The 21,740-nt window shown below is 38.3% G+C and overlaps 1 protein-coding gene across 3 annotated transcripts in view; it reads right to left on the reverse strand.

Moving 5' to 3' along the window:
- The window catches only part of Foxj3 (forkhead box J3), an 87,944-nt gene that overhangs the window by 34,098 nt on the left and 32,106 nt on the right, over positions 1-21,740 (reverse strand). For all 3 annotated transcript variants that reach the window (XM_013123451.3, XM_005083845.4, XM_013123450.3), the window contains exons 4-5: positions 9,122-9,196; positions 958-1,041 (exon numbers count right to left, since the gene is read on the reverse strand). In XM_013123451.3, coding sequence (XP_012978905.2) covers positions 958-1,041; positions 9,122-9,196 — 159 coding nt within the window. The remainder of the gene's footprint in view (positions 1-957; positions 1,042-9,121; positions 9,197-21,740) is intronic.

Raw genomic sequence — 21,740 nt, forward strand, 5'->3', positions numbered from 1 at the left:
GTAAAAAGCACTTTCCACTCAAATCTGATGGCCAAACTTAGTCCCCAAACTCTATGGTAGAAGGACAGAACAAATCCCCAAATTTGTTCACTGACCTACACACACATACCTGCCTGCTCTTATACTTGGATGTCCTTCCCCCATACATACATGAAAAATTATGAATAAAAACTTAGCAGTCCTTGCATCATGCCCAGTGTGACAGACACACTAATGTTAAAGACTTGAATACATCTTTTCTTAGTCTTTAAGGGAGGATTAGTTCAGTGAAGGAGAAAAATACAGGAGAAAATTACTATAAAGTATGTGTAATTTTATAAAAGAACTTCATAAAAATTCTGTAACACCACAAATGCAAACACAAGGAAAGGCTTTACTGCAGCAAACACTAGAGGCAAGTCCAAGAGCAAAGAGAATGAGTATGGATGTTCAGCTGAAATGCTGCAATGGTAGAAAGGGTGAGGAAAACTGAGATGCAGTCAACATACGGTGGTGGCAGCTGAAGTGTTGACTACACGTATTAAAACACATAACTGAAATATCATCCAGAAGTCTTTCATTCTTGGAAATTAGCTTTAATCACGGATTCATACCAATACAGGCAGACCAATTGTATACAAGTGACTATTATATGGCTGAAAGTAGGGAAAAGCACAGTGAGGACAAGGAGAAAATTTGATGTAACCAAGAAAAGCATCTGTGAAATGGCTGTTATTTAAAATCATTCCTCGGTGTTGGAGGTGCACAGCAAGGCTCACACAGCAGTCATGTCCTTCAAGCAATTCCTAACCTGCCTCCCTTCCTCAAAGGTGAAGAACAAACAAAATGGGTCTGAAAATACACAACATATAAAACAAAACCTTACTTTGCTTTCTATTACACCTGATCTATTGGATATGAACCGTTAAGTCTACATTTCTGACATGCTTAACACTCATCAATCATAAGGAGTCTTACCCGTTCAACAGATCGTGCCCTCTTCTTTGACCGAGTAGGCAGTGTATCTTCCTTCGGATTGTTGTCTATTGCCCAGTAAGAACCCTGAAGATAAAGAAATAAATGGTGTTAATTGTGTACTACAGCAAACCTTAAAACAGTTAAAGAAATACTTATAATCTTCTCTAAAACCAAACATTTTGCAAATGTAACAGACAAAAACATGGGAAGAAACGAAGCTGCTCATTTGTGTTGGTGGTCCCAGTGGCTGAGCTCCAGGCCTCATACCTACCTGCCAGGAAAGGTTCCCCGCTGCTAGCTACACCTCCAGCCCATTCTGACTGTTATCCTGAAACAGGATCTCATCAAGTTATTCAAGTGGGCCTCCTCCTTATAGTCCACCTGTTTCAGCTTCATGAACAGTTGCGATTACAGGTATGCACAACCCCGTTCAGCACAATTTTAAACTGAGAAAAGGGATGCTCACAGCTGAGTTACTAGAGAAGAGACCACAGCTACAGATCTAATTCAAAGGTTCTTCCCATGACTAAATCAAGAAGAAACCAAGAGCCAAATGTGTTTTTAGTATGTGACTCATTCCCCTTGTTTTTTTTTTTTTTTGGTTGTTTACTTTGAACTCACAGAGACTCGCCTGCCTCTGCCTCCCGAGTGCTGTGATTAAAGGCATGCACCACCAACGCCCAGCTATGTGACTCATTCTTATTTTATTATTTTTAATTTGAAAACTGTTTGGGAGGGAGGGAGGGAGGGAGGGAGGGAGGGAGGGAGGGAGGCAGGGAGGGAGGGAGGGAGGGAGGCAGGGAGGGAGGCAGGGAGGGAGGCAGGGAGGGAGGGAGGGAGGGAGGGAGGGAGGGAGGGAGGGAGGGAGGGAGGGAGGGAGGGAGGGAGGGAGGGAGGAAGGAAGATGTTATTATTTGATTAGGTAAAAACAGTCAAGCTTTATATTCCAGAGAGAACAGTTCCCACTGCCAAGCATATGCTCAGTTCCTGTTCTTCCTTAGCTCTTGATGCACACCTATTTCAAGAACTTCAAAAATGAAACCAACCAGCTGGGCATTGGTGGCACTCTCCTTTAATTCCAGCACTCGGGAGACAGAGGCAGCTGGATCTCTGTGAGTTCAAGGCCAGCATGGTCTACAGAGCAAGTTCCAGGACAACCTACAAAGCCACAGAGAAACCCTGTCTCGAAAAACCAAAAACAGAAAAAAAAGAAAAAAGAAACCAACCCTGACATCCATAGTTTTGTATCACATCGTAATCTTTTCTTTCTCATTCCCAGTTTCTATGTGCCCATTCATCTTCCCCACAACATCTTAGGATGCTCCTGCAATCTGCATTCCCATATAAAAAACAATCATACTTGCCAGCTTGAGTCTGGTTTAGTCCCACTGCTTCAGTGTAATAAACAACATCATCTTTTTCTCAAAAGTGTTTACTTTAAGCATCAAAGCTACTCTCTTCAACCACACAGGAGATTATTAATGATCAAACATAGTAGGCACTCAAAGACAGGCTGCTTGGCTGGCTGAATGAATGAAATTTATAAACAATTATCTCAATGCCAACTTAGGTTTCTGGAACAAATGCAGTTTTCATCACATTAATTATCAAATTAAGTAAACAATGTCTAGAGGGACAGCTAAGTAATTTACTTCTAAACTAATAGATTTAAAATATGTAATTACCATATAGAGTAATGACTTCTCTAAATGTTAAAGATAAGTGCCCTAATTTAATTCTTTTAGAATGTTTTACAGTTGAATAAAGTTTTTCTATTATCATTCTGAATGTCTAAAAGATACACAGCTCACCTGTCTTAAATATGAAACCCACTAAAAAAGGCATGTTGATATAACTACTAGTGGTTTTAATATAACTATTAGTTTTTTATCTCAATATTTATTATTATCTGGTCTAAGTCTAAAAGAAAGGAATCTGATGACCTAATAACAACAGCTCTCATAGCCTTCAAATGGTCATTTGTTTCCCACTTCCTTTGGGAAGCCCATAGGATAGAATACATGTAGTAAAATGAAACAGTTGTGCCAGCAACATGGATGAATCTCAAAAACACCACGCTAAACTTTTTTTAAAAGGTCAACTAAAAAACTATGTACTATGTAAGTCCTTTATATACCAATCTGAAAAGGGCAAAATTCTTAAGAAACAGAAAACACATCAGTAATTGCTAGAGGCTCGGAAAAGGGGGGTTAACTTCCCAAAGGGCAGAATAAAATACATCTTAATCATAATGATTATACTACACTCTTCTCAAATTTTCTAGAATTGTAAAGTGAAGTGATTACCATTTTATAGCCATAAAAATTAACTTTCAGGTTAAGTATTTTATAAAATGGTTAGATCTGGAAAGGGAGCACAACAACAAAGTATTACATAGCATGGTATTTAATGCTGGGATGGAAGCTCTATCTTATGAGTCCTTTATTATCAACGTTGGCTTTTGATTTTCAAAGATTTTATTTTTATATATGAATGTCTAAGTGCCAGTGGGTACCCATGGAGGCCAGAAGAGGGTGCTAGATGCCGTGGAGTTGGAGTTACTTAATGAGCAGTTGTGAGCCATCTGATGTTGGGTGCTAGAAACTGAACTTGGGTCCACCTGCAAGAGCAGCAAGCAGGGCTGAGCAGTCCTCCAGCCTTAGCTCAGGTTGGCCTCAGTCTCCTAAGTGCTAGAACAGTAAGTAAGCATGCCACCAGGCCCAGCTACCCTTGGCTTTCATATCTCAGTGTCTATTGGCTGATCTGACATTCATAACTGACCTTTGCCTTGACATTTGCTCACTGGCACCAATCCATTCCTTTACTTTTGGACCTTGCTATTAATCCTTTAATCACTGATTTACCTGAACTTTGTTCAAATTACTCTTTCAACTAAGCTTGACTATATCCTATGCCCAGATGGCAACTGGGCTCATAAAACCAGTAAGTCTACTCAAATATGTCAGAAACAACAAACTTGAAAGCATCATTTACAAACTCCTGTGGGGGTTTTCTTACTCCAATAAGTAGGATGTGTCTTCCTTTTTAAACAACCACACTCTTGGTTACCCTTGTGTCCTGTTTTCTCTCTGGCTTTACACAAAGACAGAGAAGCAGCCCACTTCCTTACAAACTACATGCATGGACTTTAAAACTGGTATTAAAGAAGACTTTTGTCTCCCTTCTTTGAGATAAATACCTGATTCCTGAAGAACTGTTAAACTCTTAATATTCTATTTTATGTTCTCGTTGTCTTTACAGTTTCTTTACAACTTTTGAAAGTAAGATGTTCCAGATGGAATCATCAATGGATTAACAATAATCTACAATTGCATCACTACCTGACACCCAAAATAAATTTCCTCTGAAAATAATACAATTAAACTCTGTTATCCTTCTTTATACCAAGTCAGAGACTAGAATTTAAAATAATGCAGTTAAATTGTGTTATTCTCCTTTATACTAAGTCAGAGAACAGAATTTAAAAAAAAAAACCAATCTCTGAAATTTCCAACGCTGTTTGTTTCTTTACCAAACAAGATGAGACCAAAATCTTCAGAGCTATGGTGACCTTCTATTCTCAGACAGTTTCTTTTTCCCACCATCATTTTACAATAGGCTCCTCCTAGGAACTAACTGAATGCAATTAATGCCCTAGAACAAGCAGGTAGACTCCAACTTCTTAGATATTAGACTAGTTAATAGTCTACTGTTATTCATGCTACATGTTGAAGCTACTCCCAATAATCCTTTGGTTCCTTTCAGATTGAAGTATTCTTCTGAACTGGATAAAGAACCAGGTTGAAAAACAGAGTAAGCCAGGAAACAGAAGACACCTATCATTTTTAAACCTGTATTTAGTCAACTGTGTTTTCATAATGCAAGTAACACTTATCTTTAAGACCATTATTAAGCATATACAAACTAAAGAATAAAATATTTACAAAAAAGTTTTAGAACAATAAATTAGACAAAAATACAAAAAAAAACCAGGCCTAATGAGCTGGGATTAATATATAAATTGTGTGTGTGTGTGTGTGTGTGTTAAAAAGCAGAGAAAGGATCTCAGGAGATGGCTGCTCTTCCTGAAGTTCACAATAGTCTCTTAACTCCAGTCACAAACATGGCACTCTGAGTTACATCCAAGAAAAATGCTCATCATACACAGAAAAAAAATTTTCTTAGGCAAAAAATGCAGACTAAATAGACATGGGGAAAGGACTCCAACTCAGAGAAGACAAAAAGAAATTTGTTTTAAAAGAATAGTTGTGGAGCAAAATAAATTTCATTTTGTGTTTCTTAAAAAAAAAAAACAGTAATAGTATGACTCTGAAATTATTTCAAGACTGGAGGAAAAGCAGACTTCTTACATGACCAAACAAGTAATTCAACAAGCACCTCAGGTCAAGGCTGCTTTTTACACTTCTTTTGTAACACAGTGAACAGGAAGCCATTCCATGAAACGGGGTAAAGATGTTTTGTCAGTTACTTTTTCCTCTTTGGTCTAATGAGCAAAGACCAGAGCTAGCAAGATTCCAAGAGATGAAAAACTCCATTCCATACCACAAACAAAATCTACTCCCATCCCTCCTTGGCTCAATAACTTTCTCTCACTGTGGTGAGAGTGATTTTGGAAAAGCTTCTCAAATGCCAGGAAACACTACAATCAATATAACAAACAAACAAACAAACAAAAAACAACAAAAACTTTTTTATAAATACCCAAACTTAACCAACATGTTGGCCTTCCCTCAAGAAAGACAAGTATGGAAAAGGCATTCAATTCAACTACAAAGCAAGTGAACATTACCTGTTCAGCATTCATTCTAAGCCTCTGTGCTTATCACACATTACTTGGAAGGAGTGGGAACAACACAGAGTCTGAAGCCACTAAAATAACATAATCTCTGCCATTAATTGACCTATAAAAAAAATCAAGTCATCAAGGCAGGTGGAGGTGTTACACACCTTTAATCCCAGCACTCAGGAGGCAGAAGCAGGCAGATCTCAGAGTTCAAGGCTAGCCTGGTCTACAGAGCAAGTTCCAGGACAATCACAGAGAAACCATGTCTCCAAAAAGGAAAAAATAAATAGATAGATAGACAGACAGACAGACAAAAATATGAGTAACCTGGGGCTGGAAAGAGATATTCCTAATGATAAACTGAAGAGCCGGTTGTAGCACTTCCTGAAGTATTCCTCTTTAAATCAGTTTAATCTAGCCTTCTGCAACTGCTAAGTAATTGTAACCAAAATAGCCATCTCTAACTCCAAACTGAATATGAACAAGGAGTACCTTGGCCTTGATTATCTCTCCTATAAAGTGGAGTAACACTGAGGTTTTAAAAACATTTTAAAAGCAATGGAAATTTTGTTTTCTTCTAAAGCACTATTTCAGTCAATCTCCTAAAGGGGCTGGAGAGATAGTTCAGAGTTAAGAGCACTGGCTGCTTTTTTTTTCTTTTATACTTTTTTATTATATATTTAAATTAGAAACAAGCTTGCTTCCCATGTCAGTCCCAGCTCCCTCTCCCTCCCCTCCACGCCCACTCCCTCCCTCCAGTCCCCCAGCACTTAAAGACGACCTACGTTCAACTCCCAGCATTAACATGGAGGCTCACAACCTGTAACTACATTCATATGGTATTCAACAACCTCTTCTTGTCTCTGGAGGCACTAGGCACGCATACAATAAACTGACTTATATGTAGATAAAACATCCATATACCCTAAAATAAATAAACTTTGGCAAATAAAATGACTGTATTTACAGAAATGTATTACTTATAACATCAACTTCACAACATTAACGTCTAACCATAATCAATAAGAACAATGGCTACTACTCAAACCTAGCTTTAGGATCCTAAGTGAAAGTAATAACATTATCATAAACCTAGTTTGCAAGATTAAATAAATTAATGAGAAAAATGGCAGGTTTGATGAATGCAAAACATTAAAACTAAAGACAAATAGTAAAAGCTAAAAGCTCTTACCTCTCAGCATTATTCATCTCTATTTTTTAAAGTCTCTTTTTAATTTTGTGTTATCTGTGTATGGGTTTGTACACGAGTATAGATGCCCATGGAGGCCAAGGATCTACAGTGTTGGAGGAAGAGGGTGTTGGATCCCCTGAAGCTAGAGTAATGGGTAGGTGTGAGCTGTCTAATTCAAGGGCTGGGAACCGAACTAAGGTCCCCTGAAGAGTGGTATACATACTTAACAATGGAGGCACTTAATCCCTCTGTACTTAAACTACATTTTGAGATAACCTAGGCACAAAAATAACTGCAAAATGAGCCCTACATCTTTTTAAAATCTGCCTTACTCCATATTATTTAATTAAAGAAGGAAAGGGTTTTATCTTCTGTGCATAAGAAAAATTAAACTGGCAGCCAAATATTTAATGGCCTTCCAATTTAGTTTTATTAAAGTTAGAAATCAAGTATTAATTTTAAGGAAATCCAATTAGTGCCTTCATAGATTTTAAATTATTTCTTGTCTTTTAAAAATAGTTTAACCTGATTCATATACTAACTATGAAAATTGCCAGGTGGTCCCACACAATTTTAAACCCTAGCACTTGGGAAGGGAAGCAGATACAAGCATATCTCTGTGAATTTGAGGTTAGATTCATCTACATAACAAGTTCTAGGTCAGTTAGGCCTATATATAAGAGTGTCTTTAAAAGAGAAAAAAATGTTATAAGGAATATTAAAAAGCAAGACAAGCCTATTTTAAAGGAAAGAAAATTTTCATTATCAATTCCTACTCACAATGCTAGAGTTATGAGCATAATAAATAAAAAGTAGATAAATAAAACTATTTAACTATCTATTAGATCATAATGAAAACCTCTGGGAGAGCAAATCCTCAAAAGTGCTGCTTAGGAGTGTGGGCTTCAAAAAAAAAAATGAAGTATGCTTACTAATCGGCGTGCCTCCTCAAGACCACTGTGCAAGCAACTAAGGTTCAACAGTGAACAAGATAAACATTCAAAAATTTAGACTCTATAGATAAATAATGAAGAGTAATGACTAGGGTATGGGGGAGGAGTCAGCATTTCTCAAAGACTGCTGGCTGTCTTTGTGAAAGATCCTGTAAACAGAGACAGCAAACCCTAAAACACAGAGCAGTTTAGGAGCTGATATAACATAACAGTGGCTACAGTGAGAGAAAACACGCTTCAGTGTAGAAGTACGAGAGCTCAATCTTGAAGGATAACCAATAGTAAGTCAAAAGGAGGAGAGGGAAAGAACTGTACATGACCATATGAAAGATATGCTTAGGAAACATAATCTTTACAGTAAGCCATGAAGGAACTAAAACTACAACTGAAATTGAAAAGGTTATCTTCTAACAAAGAATAGACACCTAACCACTAAATAAGAACTTTATCTTGCCAACAGGCACAACTGGCTCACAGTACAAATCTAGCTATTTATGTTGACAACCAAGTATGATCCAACCTAGCAATCTAAGCTTTAGAAAAAGTTCAAACTGACTCTACCAAGCTGTAGCTACACTACTGTTGCACGATTACTAAACGGGGGAGGGCGGCGTCCTCAGGTTGAAACCCTGGAACTGTAATTCTACCCAGAGATAATAAAGCAACTACGAGAATAGAGTAGAAACAAATTTTTATTTCATTAGAGTACTTTTCTACTTGTCAAGTGCACAGTTCTACCCCAGACAGTAACAGCTATTCCACTACAGTTCTAGACAAGCAGTTAGTATCAGATTAGATCCCACAATTCCATATACAACACGAAGAAAACAACCAAGCAAAAGCTAGGTAAAGCAAGCTGTCAATGATAAGTTCTAGATGGCTTATTACTTTAAAGGAGCTTTCAAGCTGTGGGCCTGGGGGTGGCAAAGTACTTGATGGTAGCAGTCAGAAGACAGAGGCAGACAGAGCTCTGTGAATTCCAAGATAGCCACAGATATACAGTGAGACCCTGTCTCAAAAAAACAATAAATAAATTTTTAAAAAAGAGCTAGTCCTTAACACATATCATTTAAGCCAGAGTGAGCAGGAGTACTTACCATTTCACCAAAAATAAATAAATAGATAGACAGACAAACAAAATTAAAATTTAAAAAACTCCTGATCAATGAACTATGTGTCAAGAGACATATCACTTCAATTTAAGAAATGTCCTACCTTTCCGGGATCATCCTTGGATCGAGGCACTTTAAGGAAACATTTGTTCAGTGACAGATTGTGTCGTATGGAATTCTGAAATTAAAGAAGAAAACCATTGTTGTGTCAATTAAGTGTTAAAAAAAAAACCTACTCCACCTGGAAAGGAATGAGAAAGAATAACAGAGGTGGTGAATATGAAGAGAGTATATATGTATGGACAGAAGTATAATGGAACCCTCTGTTCTGTAACACACACTAATAAACATGGAAGAAAACAACAATTCTCTGAAACAAAAAACAAATTCCCCTGCCCTATTACAAAAGTATATGGAGACGAGGTCCTAGCTGTAACAGAAAAAACGACATGAAAAGACACTAGGTCAGTGGGTACTAAAGCAAGAGGAAGACAAGGACATGAGGTGAAGGTACAAAAGGGTCTGGGAGGAGAGGGAGTTTAGAATGGACAACATCAGGATACAATAAAATGTCAAAAATAAAACATATTAAGATAAAACTATGCTGGTACAAAGGCCAGGAAAAGATCTAAATTCCTCAATACAGCAGAAAAGAACCAGCAACTTGGTGACAGAAAAACATCTTTAGAAAAGTGGTGTGTTTGTGAAACAGGCTATTTATGAGTAAATGAGACTCTTAACAGAAAATATCACAAAGCTCCCTTTTATGCAACTAAATGCTGCAAAATCCATTCCCAAATAATTTTTCTGTTTATCCTCAAATAGCCAAATATTTAGTAGAGGGGCTTTAGCCACTACTTAAAATGGCTATCTTTGGAGGTCATATTTTTTTGGCATAAGTTCTATTTAATATAAAATGCTGAAGTCACTGGGTGGTGGTGGTGGTGGCGGTGGTGACACATGCCTTTAATCCCAGCACTTGGGAGGCAGAGGCAGGCTGATTTCTGTGAGTTTGAGACCAACCCGGTCTACATAGAGAGTTCCAGGACAGGCTCCAAAGCTACAGAGAAACCCTGGGGGGTGGGGGGTGGGGAATAAATAGATAAAAATAAAATACTGATGTCTTTTCAGAGTACTTAGCCCTAAATGGGGAATATATATCATACTCCTTCTCTCAAGACTCAGGGATCTATGCAGAAAAGGAGCAAAAAGATTGTAAGAGCCAGAGCTGGTAAATGACTTAAGGAAATGGTGTTTTTCCTGTCACAACAGGAAAGACAAAGCACATATGAACTCACGGATTCTGACAACATGCACAGACCCACAAAAGTCAAAGCCAGACAAAATCCCAGCAAGGAGAAGAGATCAGCATCAAGTCCCATCCTTAGTTAAGAAACTACTGACATCTCCTTGCTGTGAGAAGGGAAAGTCAGTAATCTTTAATGGAGCAACACCTGGTATATGGACCACACTCTAAGGCAGACTCCATGTCCAAGAGTAAGCAGTCAGACAACTCAAACTGAATTCAACTGGCTTTTTAATTAAGGGAAGGGGATAAGGCTGGGTGAGTAGGAAGATAGAAAATGGGGATATGAATGTGATCAAAATACATCGTATCAAATTCTCAAAGAAAAAGTATTTTTAAAAAATTCTTTAGTCTAAAAATAAATACAGAACTTTCCTCTTCAAAATTTACCTATACAGAATATAAAATATCAAAATATTTTCTCAAAAATGTATTGTATACATTTTTATCAAGAGATGTATAAGACTATATTTTGAAACCCATTTCACTACCTTCTAAAAATGGTAATTCTGAGATGTATACAGACTATATTTTGAAACCCATTTCACTACCATCTAAAAATGGTAATTCTACCTCTGCTTGGAATGTAAGCAACTACAAAGAATATTTCATCTCTAACAATGATAAAACACTGGAGTATTTTCTTTAAGTCAATTATTTTGGAACTGTATCAGATCACAAGGCAACTAATGAGACTGCATTCCTGGGGGTAGATAAGATCATATTTCATTGTATACATGTGTAAAATTCTCCAAAAATTTAAAAACACATTCCTAAGAACAAGGCTATTCCATGGAGACTGAATGTGCATACTGCCTCACCTTTAGCAGAACATTGAGAAGCTGACCACCATCATTGACAAGCTGACCACCATCAAGCAAGTCCTAAGAAACCTGATTTAGAAATCTGTTTCAAGAAAAGGTTTCTCTGTGTAGCCCTAGCGGTTCTGGAACTCACTATGTAGACCAAGCTGGCCTCAAACTCACAAAGATCTACCTGCTTCTGCCTACCGAGTGCAGCCCAAGACATATACAACCACCACCCAGCCATATATAGGTGGGTTTTTTTGTTTGTTTGTTTGTTTTCCCTTTGTAAGTCTGAGGTGATGGCAACAAAATCTCTCTTCCACAGGGCTCTGGCAAAGCTTCATCACTTCTGGGGGAAGAATGGAAATGAAACAGCTCTACTTCTATAGTGATAGGAAACCCTTCTCCAGGAAAAATCTACTGCTACTATGGGGAAAAGCAAATACAAACTCCTTTTTCTCTGGGAGAGGTATAAGCTACTGCCCTGCATCCTAAGAACTGACACTGACACCATACATATGGGTCTGCTAAATCTCAGGAAGGAGCAGACTCCCATCCAAAAGCAACTATAGCTACAAAGCTACTCTGGCTTGAACTAGCAGAATATTGAATAACAACAGCAGTTTGGTAACAGAGGAGGACAAAAAGATTTGAACAATACTCCTGCCCGTAAACAGTCAAGGTATACCTAAAATCTATGATGAAAAAAATGGGGTAGGAGGGGTTCTATAGCACACAACTGCCTTGTTGAAGTACAATGGAAAACACAATGCTAGAAGAGTAAGAAGGTACCACCACCTAAACTCAGCCCATCTACTAAGACTGACTGAACCTACTGGATGAGCAGTCTGAGGAAAAGGAAAAGATCCTTGTCCATTTACAAATAAAAACACTACTTCAATCTCTATCATTCTTCTACATACCTACCTGGTATTCCGTCAAAGAGTATATAAGTGAAAAGCAAGAAAAACATCACTATCAAGAGACAAAGTAATCCACACAACCCAACTAAAAGAGAAATAAAATTTTACGATTGTCTAATTATGGTTAATATATTAAGGGACCCAGTGGAAAATGAAGAAAACAATTTACATTTAAATATTAAGAACTTTAATAGAGATGTAGAAACCATAATAAACAAATGATAAACAAAAACAAAAACACCAGTGGATGTATAGCTCAGTAGAGAAGCCTTCTAGCATACACTTGGCACGCTTGGCTCTGATCCCCAACAAAAGATAAAAAGAATCCCTCAGAAAGGCTTATAAATAAGTTGGACATGCTAGAAAAAGGCCTGGGAAACCTGAGGACAGGTCAATAAATGTTTTCCCAACATAACCAGCATGTGCCCACAGATTCGAAACAAATAAAAACAATTCTTACAAGACTCCTGAGACAGAGTTAAAAAAAAAAAAGAGGGGGGGCAAAATGAAAATTCAAACAAGTAGAAAATCTTACAAAACAGCACAAGATGTCAACACAAGATACCTGCATGTCACAAGAATATCACACAAAATTTAAAAGACAAACAACAACAAAAACTATACTAAGGGCCAAAGGTACAGCTCAGTGGTAAGAGAACTTGTGTGCCATGCATGAGACCTTAGGACAGATTCCCAACACACACACACACACACATGCAAGCAAGCTCAAATGCAGACTCTCACACACTCCTACACCCCAGTTGGGCCTGGTGGAACAAACCTGTAATCTCAGCACTTGTGAAGCAAAGGCAGAAGGATCAGGAGTGCAAGGCCAACCTAGGTTATAGGCTATCTCAGAAAATAAGGTGGGAAAAACTATACTATGTGTATTATAGTTAAAATGCTGAAAACTGAAACTGAAGACAACTTGAAGGTAATAGAGAGAGAAAAAAAGACTGTGTGGAGAACTAAAAATAAGAATTTCAGTGTGCTTCTTCAAAACTATGTGGTCAGAAACTAAGTAACATCTTAAATGGTTAAAGGGGAAAATAATGTCAATTACATAAAAGAATAATCTCCATTAAACATGAGGCAAAGGGCTGTGATGCAGCTGTGAAACGGTGCCTGTCTGGCCTGTCTAGGCACACAGCCAATGCACCACCACCCAGCCAGTGCACACCTTTAATTCCAGGATTCAGGAGGCAGAGGCAGACAGATCTCTTCAAGTTCCAAGGCCAGCCTGATTTACAAAGCAAGTTCCATGATAGCCAGGGATATACAGAGAAACCCTGTCTCAAAAAAAAAAAATAAAATAAAATAAAGGGGGGGGCCACATTTAAAAAGACATTTTTAAATTTTCTTGTAAAGTCTTTTAAAGTATCTAAAGAAGACATAGTAGTTGATTAAAAGACACAATATACAGATAAAAGTAATTTAGGTCAGCAAGATGGTTCAGCAGGTAAAACACCTGCAGTACAAGAAGGAATACTATACAAACAAGAGCAATGGCTTGAGTTCATCTCCACAACACAGGGTGGAGAAGAGTACTCTAAGCTCTGTACCCATGTCTGTAATCTCTCTCTCCCTCTCTCTGCCAAATAATAAATGTAACTTTTTTTAATTTAAAAAGAGGCCAAGTGAGATGGCTCAGCACCAAGCCTGGCAACCTATATCTGACCATGAACCAACTTCACAAGTCATCTTTTGACCATAGTGCACACAAACACATAATATATAAAATTTTAAGTATTCTGAAGTAAAATGTATAAAGGAACTAGAATCCAGTTTCTGAAGTTCTTACACTGTATGTGACATGGTAGGTGATGGTAGGGTGTACTAAGTTAAAGACAATCTATGTTTGAATTCTCTTAAAATTGCATTGAAATCTAATTCCAATGCTGCAGTATCTCGAGGCAAGGTGATTAGATCATGAAGATAGCTCTTGTAAAAAAGGACTTGGTGCCTACAAGAAATCCCAGGAGCTCATTTGCTCCTCCACTACCTGAGACTTCACAAGACAGTCTCCATGAGACCAGGAAGTAGGTCCTTAACCCAGACTAGTCACTATCTTTTCTGTTACTGTGTCAGTCCAGAACACTAGATTCACTAATCCTGGTAAAACAGCCTCCTACCTGGTGCACCCTTCCCCTCCTAGCCATTCTCCACACTGTAGGCAGTTATGTCTTAGCATTACAAATCTGATCCTAATCACATAAAACCTTCCAAAAGTTCCTCACTGCAAATAGATTTTATAAAAATCAAGTATTCTTAAGGATCCAAAGACGTGCTCTGAACTACCTCACTGTCTACATTCATCCATGCTAATGTTGTCACTTTCTGGGCTTTCCTTAAATTGCTAAGTGTGCAAAATTATTGCCCCCAGACTTCTTCTAGCTACATTAATCTACCCAACTTCATATGTTCTCTATCTTTAAATATCAGTTCTTTTTTAAACATTTTTGTTATTTATGCGTATGTGGGTGTACACAATTTGTGTACAGTGTCCATGGAAGCCAGAAGACAGTGCTGTGGCACCTTAAACTGGAGTTACGGGAGGTTAGGAGTTACCTAACATGGGTTACTAGGACCCGAATTTATGTCCTCTAGAAAGTCAGCATGTGCTCTTCACTACTGAGTCATCTCTCCACTCCCCCAGAATTAGTTCTTCCTAGAAGCACTGACTTTCACTGATTAGGTCAGGTCTCCTAATTTATCTGCATGGATTTTTTATCATATTGAACTATCTAATCCACATTGTATTCTTCTACAAAATGTAAATAGGCCTCATTAAGGATTGAGATCCTGCCTGTCGACCTAGAATCTATATCACAATGCTTTTTACATTGTTATCAAAAATCTGTTCAAATGTTTATCAAAAGTGTAATTGAAACACCCATACATAATACACAACACAAGTCACTGTTTCAGTCTTTGCTGCTACAGGCTTCTCAACCTGGGTGGTATCTACCTCTCATACCCCAGAAAAAGTTGGGAAAGTAGCAGTTAGAATGACCCAAGCTGGCCTAGAGAAAAATGGCTCAGGGTAAATACTTAAGACATAAGACATACTTACTTGGCACTGAAAATCCCATCCCATAAAATAGTTTATCAAAAAACTCAAGATACAGGACTGGAGAGGCGACTCTGTTGCTTAAGAGTACTGTCTGATTTAAGAGAGAGCAAAGGTTCAATTCCACGCAGGCAAAGCTATCTGTTAAGTCCAGGCCCAGAAGACCTGACGCTCTTCTGGACTCCCATGAGCACCAAGCACACATGTGGTGAACAGACAAACATGCAGACAAAACACCCATACACATAAATTTTTTAAAAAATTTAATCCTCATTATGTATTAATAGAGATTCTGGGTTCCATCCAAAGTAATTAATTCAAAATCTCTTAAATTCCAATCCAGGAATCTAAATTTTAAAAGCACTCTACTGTTTTTTTATTTTAAACTGGTACCTCTAATCCAATCAACTTTAGATTTGTCTACCTGTATCCTTCTTTTCCCATTTTGAGTGTCCTTCCCTGTGGGAAGCAGGACAGAGGGGAGAGGAGAGGACAGAAGGAGACTATATCAAATATATCAGTCTGAACTCATCTGCTATAACCTGTCAGACTCATAAAAGTTTCAAAATTGTTCCCAAATTCTTTCATCCAACCTTCTTTGTTGGGAGTTAGTAAATTTAGAATGCCTCTATTCAAGTAATACCATCAAATATAAATCTACTGACTAAAAGTCATGATTCCTCTGTGTATCCCTGACCTTAAGTTGTATCCTGAGAAAGTATGTCATTGTTAGCTAAGGGGCTGGGATAGACTGCTGTACAAACATGAGGACCTGAGTTTGGAACCCCAGCATGCAAATAAAATAGCCAGGTGCAGTAGCATTGAAGGCCAAAGACCAGAGGATTCCAGGAGGTTTGCTGGCCAGCCAGCCTAGTCAAAACAGCAAGGAGTTGCAATACAAAGACCCTGAAGAAGTGACTGTAGAAGATATCTAGCCTCCACAAGGACCCATCTATAACAAATTCTCTTTTGTCTTAACAATAAAAACTATCAGGTGGTGAAAGCTGAAGAATCAGAGAAACAGAGTAGCCATCCACCAGAGTTCTTGCCTCTACCAATGTTCAGACCCTGTCCTCAGACTGACTGCTCCTCAGACTACTGACTGCTGCTTCTGTCTCTTCCCATATTACATTCCTCTCTCCTCCCAGCCATATAAAACTCCTGTCTCTACCTCCCTAGCTTGAGATTAAAGGTGTGTGATCCCAAGTGCTAGGATCACCTTTGTGTGAACTGTTTCTCTTTTAAACTGGATCAATTTTATGTATCTCAGAGTGGCCTTGAACAGAGATCCATCTGCCTCTATCTCTCAACTGCTGGGATTAAAATTGTATGCTACCACTGCCTGGCCTCTGCAGCTAACTAGCGTGGCTAGTTATGTACTCTGACTTTCAGGCAAGTTTTATTTGTTACAGCATAAACAAAATATCACCACACCCTTCCATTCAAGTACATCCGCACATCCATACACATACAAATACCAGTTTATCCAACGTGATCAGACATAATTATTAATACTGCTTACACTCAGTTTCAAGGTTTCCTTTTTTTTTTTTTTTTTTTTTGGTTTTTCGAGACAGGGTTTCTCTGTATTGTTTTGGAGCCTGGAACTCACTCTATAGACCAGGCTGGTCTCGAACTCACAGCGATCCACCTGCCTCTGCCTCCCGAGTGCTGGGATTAAAGGTGTGCGCCATCACCACCCGGCTCAAGGTTTCCTTTTTTCCCCCCAATCTTTTTTGTTACCCTACATTCTAATAATTCATAGGGTTAATCTTCCTCAGCCAAGTGATTTACACAAAAAATTTATTTTCCCTATTTCAGAGTATAAATAAGTCAATTATAGAATACTCTTTTTATTTTTTTGGTTTTTACGAGACAGGGTTTCTCTGTATTGTTTTGGAGGCTATCGGTCCAGCCCGGCCTCGAACTCAGAGATCCACCTGCCTCTGCCTCCCGAGTGCTGGGATTAAAGGCGTGCGCCACCACTGCCCGGCCAGAATATTCTTATGTATCTTTAATAATGCTATCTCCTTCAGTACCCTTACATGAAAGGGAGTTTTAACTAAATGTTAAGATTCTGTCTGACCCTTTATATATAGTGAATATAGCAAGGTTTTCTATTCTAGGTGACTACATTTCTGAAACAGTTTGTGACTACTTGAGTATCTTTTTTCCTACCCTCTATTCAATCAATAGACATCACAAGCTGTTAAGTGTCTTTCCAATTGCCCCAGTCTACCCCTCCATATTGGGAAAGAAGGAAGCAGAGGACACAGAACTGCTTAACCAATCTTTCTAGAAAGTCCTCTTTTACTCTGGTAACACTTTATTCTTTGAAGCAATCAGTTTAGAATCTTACACTTCCCACTTATTAGTATTCATTCAGGCATCTTTATGGGCCTGTGTTTAGGGTTCTGACAGTCCTCGGCTGCAGCCACTAAGAGCACCACCTGTGCACATTCACCATGTTCTCTTTTAAAAGGGTCCTGTCCGCCTCCAGCCTCCCATCCTTCTCTCTCCTCTCCTCTCTGTCTGTCTGTTCCTCTCTCTCCCACCTTTCCTCTCTCCCGTTGCTCCTATCCCCAGAGGCCAGTCTCCCTCCTCCCTTTTCTCTTTTCACAATCTCTTTCCCTTAATAGAAAAACCTCTCCTTGAACTCTGTCACATGGTGTCTTTGCATGGTGTCTTTCTCTCTCAAGTCCCTTTTTTTTTAAAGTACAACACTACAACCTTTAGAGTTAACACTTTTTACTAGGTCACAGACAAAATGGATATATTATGGCTTACACAAAGTAGCTGTAACCAACTGTGTCAACAGTAACACAGCTCTCTACAATTTTCAAGAGCTTTTAATACAGCTTCCTAATTGCACAGTATGTATCTTCATCTAACTAAGAGAATGAACTCCCTTAGGGACCCAAGAGGAGAAAGTACATCCTTTTCAAATTAATGAAAGGACAATGAAGTTAACTGAAAAGACTGGTAGCCCACAGGCCAAACAAAATCAAAATAGACACATTTATTATACTGAAGATTAAGAACCCTGGAATTAGAAACATCTGGAAATTGGGAAATTCTACACAGAAACCCAGATTTCTCCCTTTCCTTAGGTAGGAAAAGGATGAAATGTCCACTATGAAGCCTAATAGGAAACACATAACCAGAACACATTAGAGATGCAGCCAATGCTCTGGTACCTCTGTCTGTGTTTTACTCATTATGTTATCTGTCTGGTACCTTCAGGAGTTCATGTTTCCAGCCATAGATAAAGACCCACAAGTCTCTGATAAGCTTTCTTACTCGCATTTTGGCTATTTTTTCTCAACAGTCACCATGTTTTTCTGCTGCTAAACAGATTCATATCTCACTAATCCAAGCCTCGACAAAAAGCACCTAGAGTAAGTATCTGGTAGTAAAAACAGAAAATAAGAGTAAATAAATTACTACCAGTTGTTTTGATTCTCGGGTTAAAAAAAATTTTTTTGGCTGGGCAGTGGTATCACATGCCTTTAATCCCAGTACGCAGGAGGCAGAGGATAGGGCACCCAGGGCTACAGAGAGAAACCCTGTCTCCAAGGAGAAAAAAAGGTTTTGTTTTGGAAGGATGGAGGGGGTAGCTAGAGCTCAAACCCAGAACTTTATGCTTCCTACAAACTCATCTACTACTGAGCTATATGCCCAGATTTTGTAGATCCAATTTCAAAATATACTTCCAGGCTGGAAAGATGGTTCAGCAGTTAAGTACAGTGGCTGCTCTTCTAGTAGATCTAACTTCAGTTCCCAGCACCCACATGGTGGCCCACAACCACCTATAACTCTTGATCCAGAGGATCTGATACCCTGTTCTGACCTCCATATGCATCAAGAAGCCATGTAGTATACAGACATACATGCAGGCAAAACACTAATACACATAAAAAGTAGCTCTTATAAAAGTTTTTTAAAACTGTATTTCTCCCACTGAAGTATTAGTAAAGCAGATTTACTCAAAAAGCATGCTATTAAAAATCATTTTTCATACTAGTAAGCCAGTTAAGAGGGATTTTAAATCTGCAAATTAAATTATTTATGTAGTTATTTGCAAAAGTATGGACTATATATAACTATAAGAACAAGTGTTAAAATTTTCAAATTACCAAGTCTGGTACTGAGTTTTGATTCTACCCTTCTCTATCTGAAAAATTCTGGAAAATTACTTAATTTCTTTAAGCCTCTGTTTTCTTACATTTAAAACTGGGCATGAATATCTACTTAATAAGGTTGCTGTGTGACTTAAAGAGACAATGGTATAAAAATACTCAGAATAATGTCTGGGGAATAGAAAATTGAAATCGCAGCTATCATTTGAATTTATTTTTTGTTTGTTTTTTGTTGTTGTTGTTTCGAGACAGAGTTTCTCTGTGGCTTTGGAGGCTATCCTATTAGCTCTTGTAGACCAGGCTGGTCTCGAAGTCACAGAGATGTTCCTGCCTCTGGCTCCCGAGTGCTAGGATTAAAGGTGTGTGCCACCACCGCCCGGCTCATTTGAATATTTATGTACAAGAAAAAGTAATAAAACACAGGCTATCTAAACAAAAATAATTTCTATAATATTGCTATCAATTAAGCACATAAAAACAAAAAAGATTCACTTTATAGGGGAAAGAGAATTGAAGCAATAAAGTAACATCAACTAGGTAAAGAACAAGAGAGAAATAAAAGAAAAAGAAAATAAAGAAATCATGTTTACAGACAGCAAGGTTAAAAGGAATATGAAAAAAAGGCAGAATGGAAGGCTGAGAGCAGGAATCACACTTTAGTTTAAACAGCATTAACTGGAGTTACTAAATATAAACACTGCTGTGGCTTAAGAGAGACGGAAAATCTACAGTGTGGTATAATCCTTCCCCTCAAGACATAGATGCATAGTATATAAAAAGATCCTTAAAAATTTATGAGAATGTAAAAAGGTAGTAAAGCAGGAACATTTATAAGAAAGTGAAGCATAATTATCATCTAATATAAACCTAATACCCTATAAATCTTTGTACAGACACACACATGCACACACAAATACACACAAGCACACACAAATACACACAAGTACGAATATACCCCATGTGGCACACAACTGGGTAATTCCTACGTAAAACTAAATATGAATAAACGTATGCAAAAGTAAAAGAAAGCAAATTGGCTTACTTGTTACATAACATATTACTAGGTAACTAAAGTGGAAGTGTATCAAAAGGCTCCTTAAGGAAGTGAAGTGGTTAATTCCAGAACTGGCCCAAGGAAGGTACAATGACTCTGGAAGCACACGAATGAAACCATCCTGTAAGCATCCCCAATGGCCAAAGCTTCAATAATTAGGCGGTCAATGAGGATTGGGGATACAGTTCAGTAATAGAGCATTTGCCAAGTTAGGGACACTCGAGACCCTAGGCTCAAACAAACAAGTGAAGATTCCACATACAGTTTTTGCTGGGCATGATGACAGACACCTATCATCACAGTATGTGAAGGCTGAGACAGAAGGATCTCAAGTTCAAAGCCAGCCTTCGATACATAGTAATCAAAGTGAGCTGAAAGTCAGCCCAGACTACATACTGAGACCTTGTCTTAAGATAGTTCACCACAGACAAAAAATAAAAAAGGATGATGTTAGTACAAAACATACCCACAAGCACTTCTTATCATGAATAAATGACTGGACAAATAAGAAAACCTCTTTCTCTTCAATGTGTATTGTATGTATCTGCCTGTATGTATGTGCACATAAGTATAGGTTTCCATGGGGACCAGAAGAGGGCACTGTTGGATTTCTTGGAGCTTGAATTGCAGGTGGTTCCTGAGATACAAACTCCAACCCTCTACAAGAGTCACAAGTACATCTCTTAATAAGACCAGGAAAAGTCAGCAAGGTTTTTGTTGCTGTTATTGTTTGTGTTTTTAGAGACAGTATCTCTACATTGCCCTGACTGTCCTGGAACTCACTATGTAGATCATGTTGGCCTCACACTCAGAAACATGCCTGCCTTCACCTTCCTAGTGCCATGTGGAAAACTCATTCTCACTGAAAAAAAACTAATGATATTCTTCATTTTACAGGAAAATAAAAATCATCATTAGAAAACAGCAATGAGGGCCGGGTGGTGGTGGCGCACGCCTTTAATCCCAGCACTCGGGAGGCAGAGGCAGGCGGATCTCTGTGAGTTCGAGGCCGGGCTGGACATATAGCCTCCATAACAATACAGAGAAACCCTGTCTCATAAAAACAACAACAACAAAAAAAAAACAAAAAGAAAACAGCAATGAGCAGGGCGTTGGTGGCACACACCTTTAGTCCCAGCACTCAGGAGGCAGAGGCAGGCGGATCTCTGCAAGTTCAAGGCTAGCCTGGTCTACAAAGCTACACAGAGAAACCCTGTAGGGGTGGGTGTAGCAATGAATGCTAAAATTATTGGGTAAAGTTTAAAAAGAAATAGTGTGCTCACATGCCCTCAAAAATATCTCCTCAAAACTTTGTATTTACATGACAATTAACAGTAGCATTACAGTGGAAAACCCAGAGATATCACAGTAACTAAGAACTATGGCTGTGCTGACATTTTATGCCCTGTGATAAGCAGAAGGTT

The sequence above is a fragment of the Mesocricetus auratus genome, unplaced genomic scaffold, assembly GCF_017639785.1.
Source record: "Mesocricetus auratus isolate SY011 unplaced genomic scaffold, BCM_Maur_2.0 Super-Scaffold_100014, whole genome shotgun sequence".
NCBI lineage: Eukaryota > Metazoa > Chordata > Mammalia > Rodentia > Cricetidae > Mesocricetus > Mesocricetus auratus.